This window comes from Amblyomma americanum, chromosome 4 (genome assembly GCF_052857255.1).
Source record: "Amblyomma americanum isolate KBUSLIRL-KWMA chromosome 4, ASM5285725v1, whole genome shotgun sequence".
Taxonomy (NCBI): domain Eukaryota; kingdom Metazoa; phylum Arthropoda; class Arachnida; order Ixodida; family Ixodidae; genus Amblyomma; species Amblyomma americanum.
In genome coordinates, this window is record NC_135500.1 from 177,343,612 (window position 1) to 177,367,803 (window position 24,192).

Sequence of the window (24,192 nt, forward strand, 5' to 3'; positions counted from 1 at the left end):
TCTGGGCGCATAGTTGCCACGATGGCCAACGATGACTTCATTTCACTACTGCACGACGCAGCAAAATGGCCCCGGTTGTCATCGCAACCAATAAAGTCTTGGGGCACCAGTTATTATTAACAGAGCTAACAGCTCACTCTGCTCACGCGTACTGGAGGCTTTTGTCTCCGGTAGTATATGCAGAGCAGAAATAAGAAAGACTCAGTTTTACTTTGCCGGTCGTGATTTGGTTTGTTTTGGGTGGTACGAATTTCGACGACCGAATATCGAATGATGTCATATGGTTTCCGGGGTTCTGTGAAATTCGCTTTATCAATGTTTTACTCTACGGCTAGTGAATTTCAGCATCGTTGCGTATATATCATCTTTGATGCGGTTTAATTGCGCACGACCGCACGGATAAAAGTGTGAAGTTATTACCGTGATTTTGTTACGGCCATTGTTATGTTGGGATCCAAGGGAGCAAAATGCTTAACACCATGCCCTCGTCGCTGCAGAGGAGCACAAATAACTCTGGATTTGTTATTGAGTTCACTGCAGTTTATTCAAGAGCGCTTGAAAAGAATCTATGAACTGACACTTATTTTGCTGATGGGCAGCTGTGGATGGATGAAGGAACTTGGATGAACAACAGCTTCGGGTAAATGGAACAACCAAGTAGATAGAAATCAGCACATGTTACACTATATGTGTCCACGGGAATGCACATGCTTGAGTGTCTGCGTTGGTCTGGTTAATATTTTAATCTTCCCCGCCGTTCTCCTTTATCCAGAGCCGCGCGATAAAAGAAATTATCTTGGAGAGGCAATCGTCGTCCAAGTCCTTTGTGTCTATAACTCCGTCCTGCGGCTTTTCTAGCAGTACCTTTTCATCGCTCATCACATACACATTTGGAACACTGACTTCGCATTTCACTTTGATGTCTTCGTTCTGATCAAAAAGATCGTCTGTCACCACAAAGCTAAGTTTACGGGACACCGTTTCGAAGCCATCGGCGTGTTGCACGGTCGTGAGGTCGCTTTGATGCTTGGAGTCGGTCACCAGCGCGCCGTTGATGAACCACCGAAGAACTGGCGCCGGCTTGGATTTTCCCGACGTGCAGTTGAGGCTGACCGTTTCAGTGGCCCTGTATCTCCTTCTGGCACCTTCGATGCGCGGTCCATGTTTCGGAAGGGCTGTAGTGAAAACGTAAAAGAGCGCGCTGTGAGCCAGACTAACAGGATTTGTTGGCGACAGAGGGCGCGCTGCTGCCTTCTGTGCTGAGCCGAGGATAAAATGCGAAACAAGGTCGACGCTCGTCCGAAATACTTAGCTTGCGATTTTCATGCCACAACGGCCTTCGGCATAGCAGCGTCGCGTTGTGTGACGAAATAAAATAACGGGCACGGTGCCTGGAACAAATGGAAGCGCTCTAGGTGCTAATGGCTAGCGTACACATTGAACGATCAGCCTTATTGTATAGTGATTGGCCGTGACTCCGCGGTATAAGCACGCGTGCCTTCAAGACCGTGACCGAAGTGCATCGAGACGTTTTCCAAGCCGACGCGGGCCCGGGCCCACGTGACAACACAGGGCGCCTTATATTGAGAGCCCACTCCCCAGCCCTTTACCAGGGAGTTTTTGCAGGGTTTACGGCACAGCAGTAGTCGAGTCTGTCGTAGCAAAAAATGTATATGACGTCATCACTTCGCGATTCGTCGTGTTAGCCTGCTGGACCAATGAGAATGTGCCCGTGGTCTTTGGCCTGTTGACCTTAATGGGTTCTCAGGTGCTCAGCTGTGGTAGGGTAGCGGCACAACTTGGTCTAAGCTTGGCCAATTAGTACAGCTGTGTAGCTGCTGTAGCTTAAAAAATAATCAGAAAAGTGTTTAGTTATTACTTCTGTTAGCCATACAGTCGTGCCCAGTTAATAAGACCACCGTTAATATGGACGACTTGAATTATGGACATCTGGGGACCAATCTTTTTCAGTGTATTTGCGCCTCATTAATAGGTACACTGACTGCCGGACAAAGAAATGGGTGAAATGTGCATAGCCCGTTGGGGACCGTGTACTTTTGTTGGGTTAATATTAACAGCAACGATAACAAAAATCTTGACTGTTCCAACCAGATATTTTCTTTCCTATATTTTTAGTGCAGGACACCAGCGAAAGCAGTGGAAAAGTGAAAATGGCTGAGTAATAGCCTATTTTTTTTGGTGATTTCATGCTTTAAAGTGTCAAGCTGTCTGACGCGCCTTATTACTATTAGCCGTATACTGTGTGAATGGCCGTGAGGAAAACGCTCTCTAAGGCTAATGGTACATTTAAAACCGCATTCAGCAGCGGTCGTCTGATTGGGCACAGATATGTACAAGCGGTTTGTGGGATGTGAACAGTCGTAGTAGGAGATGCGCCATCCCACTGAGCGATGCCGCGACGCGTCTCATGGACTAGATGGCGCTGCAAGCTGCACCAAGTTATGTTAAAGATAACGGCGACTAGCACTTGGAGCTGCCAAGATTTTGAGTTCACGGCCCACCACTGTGCACAGAATCATACCGTAATCATATTAGTGTCTTTTCCTGATCATTTTTATTTTGTTGTTACGGACGACTCGATTTATGAACAGTCTTGCTCGGGAATCAAATAGTCCATAATATGAAGACACTATATTGTATATGATATGCTGAATTTTAGTCACTTGCTACAAGCCGTATGCGCATCCTAGTATTCTGTGAAGGAAACCGGTCGGCTTCTTATAGCCTACGGATTCGCCTTCGCATTCTGTGAGACGTGTTGTGGCCATATTTATTATTACAAATACTAGTGCCGGTTCTTGTTCACACGTGCTATCTTCGTTGTTATTGGTGATGATGGTTATGGGGCTTTTCCCCCTATATCAGGCTGCCACAGTTCGTGTGTCCTAGCCAGGATGTTGCACTAGTGCAGAAAAAAAAAAATAAGAGTACGACGCCGGTCGGGATTAAGCACTCTCTCTTACGGAAGCTGCTTATGTTATATAGATTCTTCGGCACTTCAAGGCAATCTTGGGGCTCAGAAGAGTGAGGGCTGCGCTGGACTCACCTATGACGTTTATCTGCTTCACGCCAATGACTGTCTGGAACGACGGTTCCTGCGCCGATATCTCGCAGTTGTAGAGCCCGGAACTTTGAAGAGTCAGGTTGTGCAGGTAGACTGTCGCCCCGACAGACTCCGATGTCTGCGGTGCGTTGTAGTAGAAAACAAAAGAAAACGCACAATGTTAGCGGTCTTCAATGCGCCCTAGTTGCGACCTTAAATAAATAAAGTTGTTCTCTTAATCCTCCTCAATGTGAGACCACGCTATAGTCAAACACAATGCGAAACTCGTTTGTGAGAAACCATTCCTTTGAATAGGACACCGATTTAAGTCGTGTCTCGCTGGCAAGAAAATGATAGAGAACCTTAATAAACGTCCCGGGTCCATTTATTATGTCGATGGGTTGAGGCCAGATGGCTGCCCACCGGGCTGGTGATATGGGCCACCAAGAGCGGATGCAACGTTTGGCGGAGAGCAGAGAGTTGCAAGGTCTAGAATATAAAAAGAATCGCTCCGTCCTTCGTTCCAACCTCAGCAGCCTCCTTAAGCTACTGTAAGCTCACAACAAACAAGCCTACTCGCCGCAGGAAGGCACAGTTGAGCTCGTCTCTGTTTCGAGCCGCCCTTTGTTCATTGCCGGATGGTTGCATTCTTTACACGGATGCCGCCGTAAGCACTTCAGGAGGATCTACTGCTTTCGTTAGCCCATCGAACCCTCAGCTCAGCGACCACAAAGCTTACAGCATTGACACTCTTTATCCAATTCTCGTGGAGGAGGTCTCCCTTACGCGGCTCTGAGACCACTGTGAAGCACGCTTTGTGGATATGCTTAGGGTCATCAGTGGTGCCGTCCGGGTTCTTCAGGAGGCTGGGCTGACCTTGAACAGTGACTCCCACTTCTGCTTGTAGCTGACGGGCGATGCCTACACTCGCAGGTTGTTATTATCTGCAGCAAACTGGATTGCATGCCTACTTGTAATCTTTTTTACTGCCTCCTTATTGTTTTAACGGAAAAAAAAAAGTCCAGCTCTGCCGGGAATCGGGCGCATTCATGGCTGGACAGGCGCATGGGCAGAACTAATGTGTGCGTGTACTGTGAGGGTAGCTGCCGCTGACAGCGGACACGTGGTCTGGGGCGTAGCAGGGAAAGAAATTAATTTCCGTTTGTCGAATGTCAGTGGATTCTCAGCGGGTGAGGTGGGAAGAAGGGGGAGGCAGCTGGAGTGACGTAGGATTCTTTATATATACGTATTTGGTGCTTGAGGTGTTAATCGTTGGAGGTTCTGTTCTTTCCTCCTCTATCGTGCAATTACACATGACTGTTTGTCCGTATACCAGTTAATTTTATTGAGATCAATTTAAAATCAATAGGGCCTCTTTTCTTTTCTCTCGAAAGGCTCACTCTAATGGTTTTGTGAAACCAGGAAGTGGAATTGCAAGCAAAAACGGGCGGGCATGCGGGGGCGGCGGCACGAAAGGGGCTTTGCCGAATCATCTCTAGCACTGTGCTTTACTGTTACATTGTCAAGGTAGGGTTTAAACTGAAGGAAAGCACAAAGAATTGAGAACTGAGGAAAAATGATTGAAATCATGTCCCTTTTGCACAGCAGTATGAACTTCCTAGTCAGTTCTTCGTCTGTGGCGACACCTCCACCATGGCGACACGGCTTAACTTTGAGGCAGTTATATTAGGTGCAGTGTTGGCATCTACCACTTCCAAGCATTTGCGCACATAGTCCCCTCGCGTGCTTGCCTCACGCATGAATGCTCAGGGAGTTTCGCCAGCGTTTTTGACACGGATATTATGTGCACAGCTGCAGCGCGCGGTAGGTATATCCCCAAGGAGTACGCCTTGTGTATTGCGCGTTGTAGCTGTGTATTGTTGTGTATTATGTCGTCACTTCTCACGTAATTTCGTCCCATAAGAGGTAGCTGGCGCTGCTGTCATTAAACTCTCCTTACATGTCTGTGTAAAAAAAAAAGCGCGCATTTCTCGCTAAGGATCAGGTGCGCCGCCATTGTGAAACGAATTTCGCCGTTAAGGGAAACTGAGCTGGGAGTTTTGCAAAGGGTTCATGCAGCGTTTGTTTACACCAAGCAACTTGCTGCTGTGATAACTGTAGAGTATAGCAAGAAATCTGTACGGAACTCGAAGCATCCGGTATGGGAAGTCAATGTTGTGGTTCTGCCAAGTTTACATTATGCCCTTCAACCCGCTGTAGCTCATAACACTTTTCGATTTTAATTCATGTTCAGCATTTGACGGGTGCCGGAAGGGTGCCGCAGACAAGCTAGGTAGCCCTGAGGTTCCCTGAATGACTCGCTTGACGAGAACTGAATTTTACGACAGGGAGGCAAGGACCGTCGAGAACAAACAGTCCAGGGCCACAACTCTGCGAGAGATGGCTGCGGCGTCGTGTCGTTTGGAGGACGGCACTGCTCGTCGGGTCAGCAGCATTGGCGCCAGCTGTATAGCGAAGGGCGCCGCTAATAGCCGTCTCGCGAGGAGACGGTGCGAAGATAAAAACGAGGTCGAGTCCTTTAATAACCAGCATGGCTCAACGAAAGCGCGCGGCTCAAAGAAAGGACGTTGCATTTTCGCCTCTGAGATAAAGCTTGCGTCAGTGTAATCACGTATAAGGGCCAGCAATGGGCATCCAATGAGAAAGCCTCCTTACAATGAAATCGGAAGGCGCGTTTTATTGACTGCATGTTCACAAAAGAGCAGTCTTTTGAAATTTCACGCAATAGCCAGGAATGCGGACAATACATAGGCAGAACATTACCACTTAGTACTCTGCGTCATATCTGCAGCCTGCCTGAAAGAGGTGCTCGCTTACCGTAGACAGTGTGCGTTCACGAGGGCCCGTGGAGGCCTTTAATCGTCACTCACGTTCACGCTGATTCCAGGCACGGGAAAGGTCGTGGCGCCGACGGCAGGCCTGTACCGGTAAAACTCTTGCCCGTCCTTGAACCACTTGGCGGCGTACAGGGAGTCCGCCTCGAGGTCGTATTGGCAGTCCAGCTTGGCGCTTCCTCCATACAGCACGGTAGGGGGCGCCTTCACCTTTAGCAGCCGCAGTCCGGACGCAGGACGGAACAGCAGGCCTGCGTGGGCAGAGCCACCGACAAATCCATTTTACACTCGCGGTCTTGGCGGTTGGAGGAAGTCGTGGGACAGCACACAGGCCCCTTGCCAAAAAGGGGAAGCAATAGCGCTTTGTCGCGGAGGTCGGGCGACAACTTTAGCAAATGTTTCCTTTCTTAGAAAGTGGCAGCGGGGCCGGTGTGGAGGCTGTAGCATGAACGGTGCGTTCGCTGCGGTGCCGTAATTCCAGCCTGCGCGGTGCTTCCGCAATCAAAAAAGAGATGCTGCACGCCACTCCTTGCACTGCTGCACGAACAACCTGTTACTGGGAGTGTGGAACATGCTTCATCGAGCAAGCACTGAATCTCCTGCGGCACTCTTAAAATAAACTGCTGTTGCACGTTATGAAAGAGAAATGTACGACGCATGCACTACAATAAGCTTTTGCCAGAATGACGCACACGTGGTTCGGCGTGCGTTTTGACATTTCTGTGTCTTTTTCACTGTCTTTTCATTGGAGCTGCAGTAAGCTGTCCAGAAAGATACTGGGATGCCGTCACGTGCACTATGACAGGCATGGTCACGGGATAAAGTGGCCGGCATATTTTTCAAAAAGGATGTAAGTTGTTCCCGACCCTTAACCCTTTATGTCCGACTGGCACTGTGTGAAATGACAGGCGCTGAGGTGGGAGGCCGACTTTAACTTGGCCCACGCCGGGAGACGGCGTACATACCTTTCCATCGTGTACACGCAGATGTCGAAAACCTTCTCCCTGGACTGTTGCTAACCTGTTCTGCAATAGCTTCCACCGTATTATACCCAGCTGACAATATGGTGACGCTTATTGAGAAAGGAAGGTAGCTGGGTGATCCGCTCCTTCCCTCCCGGCGCGGTTGAAGTGTCCACCGAGAAATGAGACATTTACTGCGCCATTTACTTTCCTCAGAACAAATTTACGCTTCATTACTGCTGCTGATGATCGGATATCTGTGCCAGTCTTTGTTGACGCTTTCTTTATATTTACCGAAAGGTCAGAACAGTGAGCATTAGTTGACAGTTCAGCACTTGTGCCTTGTCTTTCCTTCCTCTGCTCACTTGCGTGTCTTTTGCGCTGGGTTCAATCATCTTACACGTCTGTTAAACCCCTTGTAAGCTCAGGTACCATCTTGGTAAGCTTATGTTTCTGCGTAACTAAAATGCAATGTTATACGCTGAATTTGCCTTCGAAAGCAACTACTGAATCGCCAAGCACAAAAAGCGAAGAGACCGGGGAACAAATAACGCTTATACCGAGCGGAAACGCCTAGAGTAGCGAAGAACATGGGCAGCCTCACTCGACCTACACTCAGGGGAGTCGTGCGTATACGTACCTCCGATAAAGAGGACCTGCAGCGCTTGGCGCAGGCTGGCGATGCGGACGAGACGCGAGCCTCCCAGCGACGTCATGGGGCCGTGTTCCTTGCGACGCTCTGGATTCGCCGAGCCGCCTACGCCCCTTTTTTCAACCATACGCAGAGCGCCGCGGTCGCATATAAGAGAGGTCACGTTGCGAGATCTGCAGTGACGACACCAGACACACCCCCGCCACGGCAGCGAAACGTGATACGCCCTTCGCGTATAGTGAAAGGTAACGACCGTTTATAGTGGAATGAAGTCCATTTTTTTTGTGTGTGTGCAGAATGTGGGTGGGTCGCAAGCCACACGGGTGTAGCTGCACGAGCAGTATACTCGTCTTTAGAGTGTGACGCAAACCAGGGACTTGTTAGCTATGCTTCCTACTGCTCTACCAGCTGGAAGTCAGTTTTCGCAAGGGCGGAAGTTGCCACGTCTTTTGCTGTACCATCTCGGTTTCGAAACCTCCACAGGCGTTAACTTCCCATTGCGGAAGAACTGCGAGCTGTAATTGTGAAGGGTGTCTGTTTTCTTCAGTTCCGTCGCCTTATTTCCCTGCTGTTTTGATGCCCTTGAGTTCCAGGACTTTTTTGCTTGCATTTTGTCCTTGCTGGCTGACGCAATAAGAGCGACAAGTTGTAATAAATTATGGTAAGTAGAGTAGAGCCAGTTACTACTGAGCGACGAGGCGTACTGTCGTGTCTGACGAATTTTTGTTAAGCACAATTTTTTTTCCGGTGCCCTTTATGTTTTTTTTTATACCAAGGAAGAACAACCAATAAAATCCAATTTTGGACATTACGCATCCCAAAACGCACAGTTTGCAAACAAGTCCAGCTTTTTTGGAAATTGAGTATTGGAAAATTTTGTTTATTGGAATATAAGCACTGTTATAGAAATATTGAAGGTAATAATCCATTCCCCGGTTACGCAGAAAAATCTTTTTAAGTTTTTCATCGCTTGCGTCGAGCAGTTAAGACTGCCATAGAAAGGCAATGAAGAACGTTTTTGACGATATAGCAAAAACGCTAATGAAAAAAAAAGCAAGGCTGCCGAGAGGACATCTGCGGATGAATTGATTGTTATAGTGAAATCTTAAATGTATGAAAAAATTGAGTTCATAAATTCCTTCCCGTTGAAAAATGCTCTTGTCCAGAATTGTTTTGTAAGCAGTCCTTTACCGTCGTTATGCAAAAGTTTCATATGATCGCCGCCTTATTTGTGTCGATACTAGAAGGCCGCTTCTGTGGGCATCGTGATGAGGATGCGCAACTATAAGCGAAAACAACGCTGCTCATGGTTGCAAACTGTAAATATAATAAAAAACTTCCAATTTTCTTGTCTCACTTTCCCGGCGGAAAGCCACGTTAATGTAAGTGATAAGCCGACAAAACTCCTTACCGAAGAATTTGGTAGCATCATTTACATTATTCAAATCATGATGGCTGACCATACCCAGGCGGCGTTCAAGCTATGCGGAAACAAACTGAACGAGCTGCAGTGCATTTGAGAAATCCTACATCATGCGAGACCGCGATGTGATACTTTGTTAGTGCAGCGTTGGATCGTATGTCAACCGCGCCCGACTGAACTTGGAGCCTTCCATTGGCGGGAGTCCAGTGTTAGTGCACTGCAGATCACGCAATGGAAGTAGGGCATCAGATGAGAGAAAAAACAAAAAAACACCTGGTCCTTGGTTGCGTTATAGGAAGTGAAGCTTCCCTAAAGAAACTTCCTTCACTGGTTTTCAAGGCGCTTGGATACAGGCTTTCTGTGGCGTCGGGTGCTCTTGCGAGTGTCATTTACAGCAAGGCTGAAATCATATTCAGAGCGTGTTCTTTTTTCCAGCTGCCCTGTTCCTTAAGGCTCGCGGGGCTCCAGCTTTGCCCACACTAAACGGCGCTCGCATCTGGATCCTGTCTCCGCGACGCAACCGCTTGGTGTTCCGTGCGAAGAAACATGCCTGCAACAACACTCTGTCTTAACTCGAGCTAGGCCGCCCTTGAATCCCCAGTACTCAGCCATAAGCGCAGCCGGCCGCCATGCGGCTTTCACGAGCCGCACACGCGTGAATGCGCCGCTAGGGCACAGCGCATGCGCCGATTGGTGGCACAAAAAGCGGATTGCTTCTATAACTGGTTGACACGTGCTGCTGGCTTTCCGTACTGAATATCGAGACACTTTTACACGTGACCAGGGAATGCCGCTGTCGCCGACTTGCATGCAGCGTCTCGCGGCTTAGCGAGTTTTGGTAATGCCGGCGCTTGGAAGCGGTCGTGTTTCTGGGCATGTTGCTCGGCCTTCTGGCGCGTCTGTCGTCGGGCGCACGGGCCCGGGAGAACGGCGGGCGCTAAATCTTGCGTGACGACATCGGCGCGAAACGAAGTTGACAGCTCGCCTAGGAGCCGAAAGCGCAGAGGGCGCGACCATGCATGGGCGCGACACTGGGTTTCGTCTTGACGGCGCAGCTTTTCCCATGAGTGTCGCTTACGGAACCGTCGCGGTGTTGATTGGACGCGACGAAGGCGGCTGCCTCGCGCGAGAAATGTGCAGTTAAGTGGAAGGGGGGGGGGGGGGGGGTGGCAGATGTTGTAGAACTCGATTTGAGATGAGAAAACGCTCATTAGCCTTCATATGCGTAAAGTGTCCGATCAAGCGGTCATGTACTTACTTGTCAGGTATACAGATGGTGCGCCAGAGTCGAGTCTGCGCGGTCGGTGCTTTTGACATAAATTAGCTAAATATTACACCTACTTAGATAGTTTAACGTCTTATCAATGCTCAGTGGCGATCTACACCACGGCACCGTTGTTTGACGGATCCGAACCTCCTCGTTTGTTTTTTCTCGGTGCTTTTTAGATGTTCTTCATACGAAGAAAAAAGTTTGAGGGTTTATTGAAACGTTTGTAGCTGCAAAATAGAGCAGCAAGTTCTCTTCCAAACGTTAGTCAGTTGCTACTTGCAATTTGAAGACTTAGGCCATTGCACCCTGCAGGATTTTCCATTGTATTTGCCCATGGTGGCCTGCTAACCTTCGCTGTCTAGATGATGCGCGATATTTTTGTAGCGATAGCTACATTTCGCTATCATTTCGAGCCTTCAGCGTGGCGGCGCAGCCACCCTGTGGTTGCGTCGCCACGCTGTCACATGGTTGGTCACGTGGTGCTAATCAGTTACCGACGGCGCGGCGCCGTGGCTGATCACGTGGTTCGTCACGTGGTTGGTCACGTGACCAAGTTTCACTCGGCCATCTGTAGCTATCGCGTCACTCCAGGTTTAACCAGAGCTAAACCACCGCCAAGTTGTTTCCTTCGTCCTATTCATCAACACCTCGCGGCCTTTGCATTTCTCGTAAGTGTATACTGCCTACACTTGCTTCTGAAGTGTGTTTTCGTGTATTTGCATGTGCATGTACGCGCTGTGTGTGTGTTTGTGTGTGCGTGTGTGTCTGCATGCGTGTGTGTCTGCATGCGTGTGTGTGCGTGCGTGCGGGCGCGCTCGTGTGCGTGTTTGTTTTAATAAACAGAAGCAGATAGAGAATTCGGTAACGAAGAGCAGAGATCTCCGTTGGTGCGTTTAAAACTTCCTGCATTCGATGTGCGGTACGTTTGTTACTTGCAGTCAAATCTTTAGGAGACGCGGGGCCTTGGGTTTTTGCATATCCTAGGCAGAATCAGAGTGTGTGCGAGTGACGCGCCGGATTTATGCTTTTGATATTGGAATGTATTTTTTTTTTGCGATATTTGGTGTGGTCGCTGCCATCCATACAGTAACGAAAGAAAAAGGTGAAGGCTTTCAATTTCGGTTTTCTTTCAGCGAACGTTGCGCTCAGTGCACGCGAAGTTTTTTCGTGACATGTACATGTGCCCACAGAAGTTGCCATAATTTTTTTTATTTTACTATTTTCCGCAGCCTTATCTTTCTGCATTTCTCTCACAAAACACTTCCTCATCACATGAGCGTGTCAGCGCTGTTTTCTATGTTTTCTATTAAAGCGTGCAGTTCGTGTATACTATAGAATAATCGATGCGCTTCGAACGACGCTTATACAAGGTACAGTGATGAAAAATCCTGTGGTAGCATTTTGAATACTTCAGATGACTCCGCTGTCTACATCTCTCTTTCTCTTTTCCTCTCTGCGGGAACAAGAAATCCATGAAAAAAACATCAATTTTCTTCGTTGCTTGGAGGCAAAGTTCAGAGCGCCCCCTGGCGTTCTTGGCTGCGTGCTCAGACTGTCAAGAAATTATAAGCTTTCTCCTTGCCTCCAAGTTCCGAAAACTTCTGCGTGGGTACGTATGTCTACGTTTGCTCTACATCTCGCAATTTCGTTTTTTCTCTACTTTCCGATCGAGTTGCCGTCAAGTCATCGGCTTAAACAAGACAACGGAAAACTTCCACCTGCGCCATTATCGTCACTTTATGCAAATGTCTGCAGACATTTTGTGTTTATTTTTGTTCAACGCACTGTTCTGGCGACGCGGTGGTATTTGAAGTGCTTTACATGCAGTAATCTGGAGCGTAGCTTTTGGTACACTGCATTCAAAAGCCTAAAGGAAGCAATATCAACAAAATGAATGAATTTCATCGCTGTCTATTTATGCATCCTGGGAAAGACACGCGCAGCCTAATTTTTATTGTGCGAATTACGCATTGCACCAATAAGTCTCAAGCAATACACCTCGGATGAAAATTAATAAAATTTATCCGACAAAGCGGTGTTCCATAAACTTTTCGACGAGCGTACGATGGTGGCTAGTTCTTACATCAATATAAAACAAACTGCGCTACGAACATGACATAGAAGTGATGAGAGAGGAGGAAAGCATTTGTCAAAACACTACAGTTCTTAAAATTCCTGCCTAAAACATTGAAATTCTCAAGGAAAGAAAGATAATCGGCTGCGCAAAGGACAAAAGGTTCGCGAAGTTCTCGAAATTTCGGAGAAAGTGAGAGGTGGCTCTAAGTGGGTTAATAATGTTTCGATACACTTATATGGCAGATAAATAAAATGTCTGCGTTCAATGAGATGATTCTGGTTTCGCGTTTGACGGCCAAAAATTTTTTGCTGATGTGCATAGTTGGTGACGAAGGAGGCATATTTTCAATAAAGTAGCTGAAAGCCAGCGCTCGTTCCGTGTATGTCTGTTCTGTTTCCTGTCGTTGCGCAGTTTAGGTTATATATGCATAAAATTTTGTCGCCTGATGTACATGAAGACGCTGTGAAATAAATGGACGCGAGCTACATGTTGTGACAGGTGAAAAGCATCGTCTGATCAGAAGGCCGGTCAGGGACTTATACTGTCTGTTTTGAAAACGCGATTGTTTTAAAGCTATAGTTCATCCTGAAATCTCATCGGCGCACTGTTCTATCACAGCTGTACTATACGCGGAACTTAAATGCAATATTTTGAAGTGTAACATTTAACTGCATTGAAGACGTTTTGAGGAAAAAAAAGTGCCTGGCGGTTTAGCATTGCTAAGCACGAAATATTGTGCAACCCGCCGCGGTGGCTCAGTAGTTAGAGCGCTCGGCTACTGAGCCGGAGTACCCGGGTTAAAACCCTGCCACGGCGGCCGCGTTTCGAAGGAGGCGAAACGAAAAAAGGCGCCCGTGTGCACGTTGCTGGGAATAACAGCACAGAGACAGGGACAAAGAAAGAAGGCAACAGGACCGGCGCTGACTAACAACTGAAAGTTTATTAGAAAAAAAAAACACGCCAAACATACTCCTTTGACAACCGGGAGTGCATGCGCAACACCAAAAGCGCCCCTGGTTGTCAAAGGAGTCTATTTTGCGCGTTTTTTTTTTCTAATAAACTTTCAGTTGTTAGTCAGCGCCGGTCCTGTTGCCTTCTTTCTTTGTCCGTGTCTCTGCGCTGTTATTCGCAGCAGTGTGCACGTTTAAAGATCCCCATGTTGTAGAGATTATTCCGGAGCCATCCACTACGGCACCCCTTTCTTCTTTACTTCTCTCACTCCCTCCTTAATCCCTTCCCTTACGGCGCAGTTCAGGTGTCCACCGAGATATGAGACAGATACTGCGGCATTTACTTTCCTCAAAAACCGACATTCAATTTCAAATATTGTGCGAAAGGACAGTTTTTTTGGAGGTGGTGGTGGTGGTGGAAAACATTTATGGGCAGATACACCACTTACAGGAGGTTATGCATGAGCTAAGCTACAGGGGGCCAGGGGGAGGTCGCTAGTTCGGGACCCCGGTGGCATCGGCCGCCGCCCGGGCTCGCCCGACCAAGGCCGCACAGTGCGGAGAGCTGCCTGAGGAAGAAGGGTCGAAGTGTTTGAGAGCTGCCGGACACAGCAAATTATTAGTATACAGACGGAGCAAAAGCCGCTCCTCCGCCTTTGAGAGACTTTTTGACCGGCGGGGATAAAGGCCGTTGCCAGATTGACAAAGTAAAACAATGTCTTTGAAGGAGTAATGTGTGAATTCGAGTTCCTGATCGTCGGGGTCGGAGGGGAATGCCCGGTGAGAGAGCGCGCAGGTGGACACAACCGCCACGTGGCTGAAAGCGCGATTGAGGTGTCTACTGACCCAGGGTGCCAGTTATGCACGTCTTCAAATTTATCATCGTCAGTGCCAAGTTACCCAATCTACGCCGGCGGCCTATACTCTATTGCCGCGTTTCTGCAGCAATGTTGTCAACGTTAACGCGTATTGCTCGAGTGCCTTGTCTCTTTCACAATGTTGTCCACGCCAACGCATGCGGCGCACACCTCTCTGTCACTACCGCCACATAGCTCAAAGCGCGAATATTAGTTTGATAGTAGATTTAGCTGACGGATGAGTTGAAGACGATGTGCAATGCAATGCAATGCACAACGCGAAAGTGTGTTGCAGTTTAACAGGAGGCGTGTTGGGCTGCGGCGATGTCCTCTCGCGCAGTGGTCGACGAATCTGATCTGTTCGCTCCGCCGCAGGTTCAAATCCCAGTCGCGGATATTTATTTGATTTGTTTATATATATTTATTTCACTTAAACCAACAAACACCGCAAGATCTCGCTCGAGGTTTACCCATCAAAGCAGTGCTCTTGCACTAGTAAAATCAAACGCAGTCGAGACGAGTTGCGTCCTTTGTCCGGTGGAAATGACCGTCTGGTCAGATAAATACTCTGGGCGTTCATCGAACAGCCTCTGCTGCCGGTCAGGAATTTATTTATTTTTTTTTGCTTCACAAACGCGGTTGCTGTATAAAACCAAATAAAATCACCTTTATTTCAACATCGCACATGCTGGAGGGCACAGTCAAAAAGACAGCTGATTGATTGTTTTCTGACTTGGATGTACTCTTCAGTCCTGGGCTGCATTGCGTTGACTGGTTATTTATTCCTTTAGTCGGTTAGGGTGGGAAGTAATAACGATGGCGATGATTTTGTGTGAAACCCAAGTTTGGTTACTTAACGTATGCACATTACAAGTCTGTTACTCTCACTTCGCTGTGCGAGATGCGAACTACGGATACGAGATTTTCGGCATTTCCTTTAGTGACAACAACATACTTATAGCAGCCGTGTCCTTTAATTTGTTCTATATGTGTACTTAAACGGAGAAAATGACGAGTTTGAAATCTTTGCTGTTTGACGCAGCCTCGTTACTCGTATCGGGCAGATTCAAGCTTGGCTGAGCTTGGAGTTTTCACGGATACTCGGCTAGCATACCGGCTGTGGGGCTAGTCCCGAAGCTCTCCTCGTGACCTTGTCGACGATGATCCCATTTATACGCGGGGATCGATGGCACGATCCGACACTTCTATATTTGAGAGCTTAGACCTGTACTTGGAGTCGTCGACAGCCTTACTTTGAACACTGTCGTATAATTTCAAGGCACAACCTTTCTTAGCTTAAATAATGAAACGGGGTATCGCGCATGCATGCTGATTACCACGTCCACTAGACATAAAATACTACACAGCATGTGATTTCACAATACTTTATTATATGTGTTCAGGGCTGCTCACTAGTATGATATTTGTTTATCTTGCCCGTCAGCCTGCGGAAGTAGACTTGAAGCGTTGCTCTCTGGAGCGCGTTTCACTGGTAAGTGGCCCAGAGCTTGGTGAGGATAGCCACAGCCTTGGCCAGGCATTCGTCCTGCGCCGTGGGCACGGGTACAGTGTGCGGTGGCCGTTGGTGCTGGTGTTGGCGTTGCTGGGGAGGCGAGTGCACTCCGGTTCGCTGAGCGACCACAGGAATGGACGTCTGGCCCATGGCTTCGTAGATCCCCGCGAAGCTGGCGTGGCATTTGACGCGGATAGCGCCTGCACGCGCGTAGTGATTGGCGACCACGAGTCTCGTCTCGAGGTTCGCAGCCTGGAAGCCGTCCCTGTGGGTTTCGACCGTCGCTTGTGCCTCCGTGTCGTCCACGAGGCGGTCGTCGATGAACAGCGCCAGCTTCGGGGCCGGCCTGGCACGGCTCGAGGTGCAGTTGAGGCGCACTGTGTCTCCCGCCTGGTACGTGTCCCGGTCGGTGTTGATGTGCGGCCTCATCTCTCGCAGTTCTGGCCGAGGACGAAATGGGAGAACAGCGCATATAACAGGTTGAACAGCGGAGATGGCGGGTGCATGGTCTGCAGATGAAAACAGCATTCACGCAGGACGGAGCAGAAGAAGACAAATAACACTGCGTTGCTGTCTTTCCGCTTCGTCCTGTGTAGGCGCTGTTTTCCCTCGTGAAATTAAGCAGAGAACTCATCGGAACACTACGACCGCTTTTAAGTTAGCACGAGAGAGAGAGAGAAAGAAAAAGAGAGAGAAAGAGAGAGAGAGAGAGCAAGAGCAAGTACACAAGAAAAGCGCTGAGGGTTTCCCGTCGATGTCCCGTCGAAGGGTCAAATTCCAGTCGTTGTATCAACATGTGGATATGCAAGCTGTTTAAATTTGTTGCCGCAGTGATGATCAGACAACAAACTGTGCAGGGGTGCTAGTGATACTCAGAGCAGTCTAGAAGTGTCCACGCCGTGTGCGGGAGCAAGCGCGCCAGCAAAGTTTAAAGGCGGACGCTACGGCGATTAAAGAGGTGTGTCGCTGTCTTCGCCTTCTAATTTTGCGATTACGATAACGCAATGACAACTAAAACGTTTTAAAATGTGTAATATTTTTGTAGGAAAAGATGCTTATTATTCCAAAACATAACCGTATCAGTCCTAAAGCTTGTTACTTGTTCAAGATTTATGAAGCACCAATTACTTGCTAGTATACCCCTCCGTACACACCGTAGCTGCATGCGTCCTCCTCTTAGGGACGCTTTAAATGAGTGCTCTGTTTTCGAGCTGTAGAATTTTCTTCTTTTTCATCGACAGTTCGAAATAACCGCATTTAAGTGGTTCTGAGTGTGCAATAAGCACTTTGTTTATCATATATCTCTCTTCAGCTATCGAGACAGATGTTACAACTGGCGACAAGGGCATATTTCTGCCAAAAGAAGGAGACGTTGGAGATAGCGGCGATGGCAATGTGTTAGATGCCAGTTTCCTAGATGGCAAATGCGTGTTAGACAACTGTAACGACGGTTTGTGGAGCTTTTGCTCGAGAAAAATATCTTACTTATTTTATTTTAATTATGATTTTGGTGAACAAACTGTTTTCCCAAACGGTTTCTCCACAAATAGTAAGCTAGGATGATGCGCAATGAGGAACGGCTTGAGACTTGAAGCCGGTCGAAATGCGTGGACGTGGTTTATGCAAAGCACGAGGATTTCTAGACAGTGTGGGTCTCCCTGGGAGAGACCATTGTCCTAGGAACTTTCAATCAGCTTTTCCGCAGAGCTTTAAGCACAAAAAACGTCTGCGAAGCGCCGCAGCTCACTACCGTAAAAATTCTGCTGTCCCATGCATGCTGCACTTAGTACTACTGACTGTAATGCTTAAGCTAGCTGAGCTCTTGCATTTATTTCAGAGAATAAACCTGTGTTACAACCGTTTAATCCGAGTTGGTTAAAGCTGAATTGACCACATTCAAATCGCGTCAGACTGCACTCACGAGGATGCGGCAGATTTTCTATAATATTAAAGCTGAAACTTTGCTTGTGGTTCAGTTGGCGCCGAAATTGCTTAAATATATGTAAGTATGAATACTTTCTGAGGCATTATATGTCAATTGTGACGTAGTGTATAGTGTTGACGATAGAGGCCGAAGCTAGGGCAGTGCCAAAGCGTGCACTCACGTGCGAAAACAAAGAGCACCGTTACTGAAATCATGCCATATCTCTCTAAGGGCCGCTCTTTTATATCTGCGAAACGTTCTACACTATGTTGTTTACCAAATATTTGTCTATAGCCGACATAGGAGGAGGCGCAGTGCACTTCTTGGGCGTCACACAGTGTGCAGTCGCGCAGATGGTGCACCATTTGATTTGCCGCATCCACGAGCGTCGCCAGCTACAATGTTCGCCACTCCGGTTGGCATGGGACACGCCCGAGTGGACGAAGCACCCAGCAGAAAGCGACGGATGACGGCAAAGAAAGAGGCGCAACCTTTGCTCGCATATGTCTGGGATGTCAGGCTGCAGTGAAGATGGGCACACATCAAGTAGGTGCGTGACGTCATCGACCGGGTGACCAATGAGTGCTGTAGGCACGCACACTGGCAAGAAGGTACGGGGCTGCTGTCCGTATGCTTACCGGAGACAGTGAGCATCTCCTCGTCCTGCACCGTGAGGAAAGGCGGTGCGTCGGAGCTGGCCTCGCAGCGGTAGGTGCCCGCACTCAGCGCCGTCAGGTTCGTCAGGTACAGGGAGGAGTAGTTGGACTGCAGCATCTGCGCCACGGGAGGAAGAAAGGGTGACGGGCATATCACCCTACCGGCTTCGGTGTCACCCAAATTTATAGCAGTGATGCGCAATAACAATAGCTTGGGGGAGTATCGTTAATGGCACATGCAGCATGGATCATGTGGATGCGTTATAAAAAAGAATAAGCTGTGTGTCTCGCAATGGTTCATGCGCCTGCCTCCTCGGCACAGCTCTGCTAATGCTTTTGGCTCAAAAGTGAGCCTGCCAATTGTTGAACGTCTGTATTCGCCGTAAGCTACCACAGAGATTTTAAAAACTCTGGTGTACTAAAATAATGACCGTAGAGCCAAGTTGAGACAACATTGTTCTGCCAGAATGCAACATGCAGTGTTTGCTGGCGCTCTCGTTCTATGCGGATGTTGAGACCAAACAACGTGCGTCCGGAGCGGACTGTGCTGGTCCCCAAATCCGCCTTTGCCGCTTGACAGCAGAATTCTTTATCGTGAAACTTTTGGATTGACTCCTTTCTTCGTTCTGAGCATGGCGCATGGTAGCCTTAGTTGCTTATGCGCCACTAAACACAACACAGAACAAAACAACACAACACAACAGAAGACAACAGAACAGAACACACAACACAACACAAGACAACACACAACACAAAACAACACACAGCACACAACTCAAATTAACACACATCACACAGCACAACACAACACACAACACAGCATACAACACATCACAACTTACCACACAAATCAACACACAACACAACAGAACACAACAAAACCTTTCTTCTTTTCAATAAAACTTGTACGCTCTCCAAAAACCCGTCAAGATTCCATCCCGTTTGTGTAGAACTAAACACAAAAATACGCTATTCTCGCAAGAAATGGAAGCTAGTACAAAGACTCTAGCATGCTTGACAACAAACCATGAAAGTGTTTTTCCAAGTGCACAACCTCATTATGTGTCAAATTTCATTGCGTGCGTGCTGACTGGCACGTGCTCTGTTGGTGCCTGCTAAGATTTACCCTGAGCCCGTTACATAGCAGGATAGCTAACTTACGTCGACGGTCACGCCTTCGACGGTGAACATGTTTCCGGAGGGCCTGCTGCGGGGCACAAACCGGTAGAATTCCGTGCCGTCTTTGTACCACTTGAAGCTGTACAGGGGCACGTCACCAAGGTCGTGCGGGCAGCTGAGGCGCACACCTCCACCCAGGACACCGACGGGAGGTTGCTCCATCGCCAGCGGTCGTTCTGCGAAGGGTTCGTTACCCGCCGCGGTGGCTCAGTGGTTAGGGCGCTCGGCTACTGATCCGGAGTTTCCGGGTTCGATCCCGACCGCGGCGGCTGCGTTTTTATGGAGTTTTGCAAAACGCTAAGGCGCGCGCATGCGGTGCGATGTAAGTGCACGTTAAAGACCCCAGGTGGTCGAAATTATTCCATGCTGAACGTAAAAGCGCAAAAAAACAAGGACGAGAATAAGACACACAACACGAGCGCTCGTGTTGTGTGTCTTATTATCGTCCTTGTTTTTTGCGCTTTTACGTTCTCGTGTTGTGTGTCTTATTCTCGTCCTTGTTTTTTGCGCTTTTACGTTCAGCATGGAAAACCAACTCGCCCAAACTCGGCCTTTATTGAAATTATTCCGTAGCACTGCACTACGGCACCTCTTTCTTCCTTTCTTCTTTCACTCCCTCCTTTATTCCTTCCCTTACGGCGCGGTTCAGGTGTCCAACGATATATGAGACAGATAATGCGCCATTTCCTTTCCCCAAAAAACCAATTATTATTATTATTATTATTATTATTATTATTATTATTATTATTATTATTATTATTATTATTATTATTATTATTATTATTATTATTATTATTATTATTATTATTATTAAGGGTTCGTCAAAAAATAACAAAAATCGATGAAACGAGACTAAAAAAAAAAACTCTAAAAGCGAACACAACCTGTAGGTGTCCACATTTGAAATCGCAGGATGTCTATGGGATTCTGATTATATCTCGAGGCGGCGGACAACGCGCCTAGGGCGAGGCAATAATTACTTCAAGTGCTTGTACTTCACAGATCTTTTATTATTGCAGTACAGACCTGGACAATAAGAAAGCAAGTAGTCCAGAAAGGCGACAAGAAAGGCTTTCGAAGTAAATATCCAAGTGAAGATGAACATATTCTTAAAACCTTTATAAAAAAGTACGAGGCACCACACAGTTTGCCTGCGCGTTTCTCTTTCCCAAAAACTACACTGGAACGAAGCGGAACGTCTTTGTCCCCGTTAAACTTGAACCATTCAAAACTTGTCCCCAATTATATCTGGGTGCAGTGTGCACCTTAAACTATATGGCCCGAACAGTTTTGACCAAGACTGTACGTGGGACGCAGTATAGAGCTTACCCGTAACGCGGAGATCTCCTTCGTCTGACACCACGGCGAATGACGGTGCGTCGGCGGATACCTCACACCTGTACCTTCCGGAGGCGCTGTGCTGTACGTTGTTCAGAACTACTGAAGATTCGCTGCTTTCTGCTTGCTGAAAAGACATTTCGTAGTTGGAAATACGTGATGACTGATCCCGAATAGATACTTGAAGCGATTGTGAGGTGCACCGAATTCGCTGTCCTGTTTCGGAACCACTGAATTTCACTCGAGGCGCTTCGCTGTCTCCCATAAATTGTTACTTACACTGTTTCCGTTCGCGAGCCCGTCGTACAAAATTTTCAATCTTCATAGAGAACAGATGTCACTTGAATGTTGTTTATTCAAAAGCGTTAATTTCGTTAATGGGCAAAACTTCGTGATTTCATTCTGGGCCGAGGTTCCGGAACAAGTTCACTGGCACTGAGTTTTGGCTGAATCTTTTGAGAAAACAGTTTTGGCTGACAGAGTGAAAATATTTCCGAGAAGATATCTTCGCAAAAACTAACATTGGTTGCAACATTTAACCTGCGATCGATATTTAAAACTTTTTTTTAGCAGCGATGTTCTATTTGTGGTTCAGCAGCCTTACTTTAGAGCTTTTTCCCGTCGTTATACTCCGCACTTCATAGAGCTGACTACAGGAATTACTGGCTTTGTGTGTTAAGTTTTCTCCGGCCCAAATTGGCAAGAACTGGCGCAATTTATTTTAGTTAAGGAAAATTTTTCTTTAATTGTGTTTTGATACCGATATGCTGCATGACGTATTTTTCGGTAAAGCGCTGGCTTAGTAGCTGTTCCATAAAATGAAGAGAAGACGCAATACGGTCATACCCCATGATACCAAGGAAACTTATAGAGGTCACTCGTTCCCTTCTCCCGTGTCGACAAGTGGCCGCACAAGCACTTTTGTTCGCACACACTTATCTGAAACGAGTGAGCTGCTGTTTACTGAATATTCTTGAGAATTATTCTTGGGTAAAAGGGGAACGTCCGGCGCTTTTTGTCCCTATACACTGACGGAGCTATTGAAATCAGAACTTCCTTTTCCTAAGGAATTTGAAAATGGTAGCCACGAATTAACTTGGTTGCATAAGCGTGTCTTTCAGACCAGAAAAACTTCTTTTCCACTTCACAGTATGTGACCATGCTCTGTTCGTGACATCAGTGATTAACCACCTCTCAATAACAGGACGCAGGACAGCGTATTTGCTAAAAAAAAGGAAACAATGCGACGGTGTACTGCGAATGGCGGAAGGTGCGCTTACGTTCACGGTAAGCCCCTTGACTTTGAACACTCTCTTGGCCGGTCTGTCCCTGGGCAAAAAGCGGAAGAACTCCTGCTGGTCCTTGTACCACTTGACGCTATACAGGGGGTCGTTCTCCAGGTCGTAGAGGCACTCCAGCTTCACGGTGGACCCTCGGGTGGGCCTCGACGGGACGTTCACTTCGATCATCCTCAGGGCTTGAGCTGGACTCGTCGTACCTGCGGAGAGGCCGATTAGCACGTGCTCGCTTCCGCAGCACTCGTGTGAGCTAATCTACCTGAAAGTTCGTTCATGAATAGTTACGTTCGGATGCACGCGCAATTATACAGGCGGGCCATGATTATTTTCTGCCATTTTAATCATACCATATTGTAATCGATGTCCAGAATGCTATATAAGAGTAACGCCAATGCTTTTTATACAGTTTTGTTCTTACGCAGGTGAGTTTTTATATTGCATAACCTTGTTAATTAAAATTAGATTAGTTACTGGTATACTTCAAATAATGTGCGTTGAAAAGATCCCCTTAATTCGAATAAAGTTTCGTTTCTTTTCGGGTTGGAGTGATCGAAAGTGGACTGTATGAGATTTTTTTTTTTCGGTTTTGAAAGACAACTAGAGTAATGCTATTGCGAAAATTTCTCGCGCTAGGCTCAAGTAAACCAGCTGTATTCAAACTCCGACTCGTTGAATACATGTAATGGTAGCACACACGCACATGCTCCAAGCCAGACGAAGACAATGGCGAAGATGGGACGGTGCCAGCCTGGTGGAGGTTCGATCATTTTGTTCGAGAAGAGCTTCCAGTCTCCGAGTAGAAGAGGCTGTCTGCGAAAGCGACAGCATGGCTGGCTTTATTTATATCAGGAGCAGCACCCGTCGTGGGCAGAACGTCGACGCCTTGGGTGACGCGTCCCCGATGCAATCGCACGCGCAACGCCGGAGATCACTCAGCACCGCGATGTTTGTCAGACATACTGCGCAGCGGCAAGCACGTGGGAACGAGAAATGGTCACGGCTCAAGGATGACGCGGAGCGTGTATGAGAAGCTGCATCTCGTCTTAATTTTTCTTCCATCTGGCTCGCAATGTAGCCTCGAAGACGTTGCTTATGGCGTGCCTCGAGGCTTAATTGCTCAAGCCAACAGGCGCGGACGGCTCACTCGCACTGCGATCTGTGGCGGCGCGGTTGTGCAAGAGTCTGAGCTAGCTTTTGCGCCTATGTTAAAACAACACTGCTGGTAAACAATGGGCGTGTTAAAGAGACAACACAACAGTCTGTCTATCCCGACAGCTTGTTAGCAGTGGAGTATTTTACATGAAGGTCTGCACACTAGATTTATCCTGCGGCAGATGATGTCGATGTCGTGGTGTCCACGTATTAACCGAGACCTCCCGCGTTCCCCTCCTGGCCACCGGACAGTGTTAGGCCTGTTGGTGAGGGAAAAGGTGTGGACATAGGGTTAATGTGCATACTCTAAAGAGAAAGCTGCGCACTCATCCCACACATTTAAAAACAATTCAGGGGGGAACTTTGTTGAAATAAAGTGCGGTGAGGCGAAAGCTTTAACGCGGTGTTGCTGTCTGTGTCACTGATGTGTCGTTAAGATGTTAATTAAGTACACAACTGTTTGTGAATCTTAAATGCTGGAGACACTGAAGAGCGTTTGGGAGGCATTCGTCTGATACGACGCCTTTCCGCAAACACTATCCAGCATCTAGACAAGGAGAACTACATATGCGTTGGCAGGACTATTTCCAAGCAATAAAGAAAAATAAAAAAACGATGTAGCGTATTTGTTAGCAAGGTCGGCTGCCGAACGGAATGATGGTGGTTCGAATCACATCGTGCACAAAGGTTTTTTACTTATCGAGTTGCTGAAGAGCGTAGCGGATGGACAGACGGACGGACAGGGTCGCGAGCATGAACCATTAAACGCTTTCGCCTTAATATGCAATGAGCGCGGCGATGAGCCGACTATTCGAGATTGCCAGCTACTAAACCGCTTGCTGCTAAATCCGGCGACAAAACGAAGTTTGAGCCTGGCAACGTAGCCAGATGGAAAATGACACGTGCTGTGCAGCTGTAAACAATGTACAAGCAATTTAAGCGTAGTACTCTTAGCATTTCAGATGGTGTAGTACACACCGAAGGCGCGTATCTACTGTTAATTTCTTCAACTGATGCTTTCT

At 47.6% G+C, this 24,192-nt stretch overlaps 1 protein-coding gene across 1 annotated transcript in view; it reads right to left on the reverse strand.

Annotated features, from left to right (window-relative positions):
- Positions 1–538: 538 nt before the first annotated feature.
- Positions 539–24,192, reverse strand: part of LOC144129923 (uncharacterized) — a 43,560-nt gene continuing 19,906 nt past the window's right edge. The window contains exons 7-16 of the mRNA XM_077663982.1: positions 22,719–22,852; positions 22,001–22,218; positions 20,712–20,847; positions 19,365–19,558; positions 18,186–18,321; positions 15,598–16,063; positions 6,885–7,087; positions 5,956–6,170; positions 3,068–3,203; positions 539–1,175 (exon numbers count right to left, since the gene is read on the reverse strand). Of these exons, the coding sequence (XP_077520108.1) occupies positions 742–1,175; positions 3,068–3,203; positions 5,956–6,170; positions 6,885–7,087; positions 15,598–16,063; positions 18,186–18,321; positions 19,365–19,558; positions 20,712–20,847; positions 22,001–22,218; positions 22,719–22,852 (2,272 nt within the window). The 3' untranslated portion in view covers positions 539–741. The remainder of the gene's footprint in view (positions 1,176–3,067; positions 3,204–5,955; positions 6,171–6,884; positions 7,088–15,597; positions 16,064–18,185; positions 18,322–19,364; positions 19,559–20,711; positions 20,848–22,000; positions 22,219–22,718; positions 22,853–24,192) is intronic.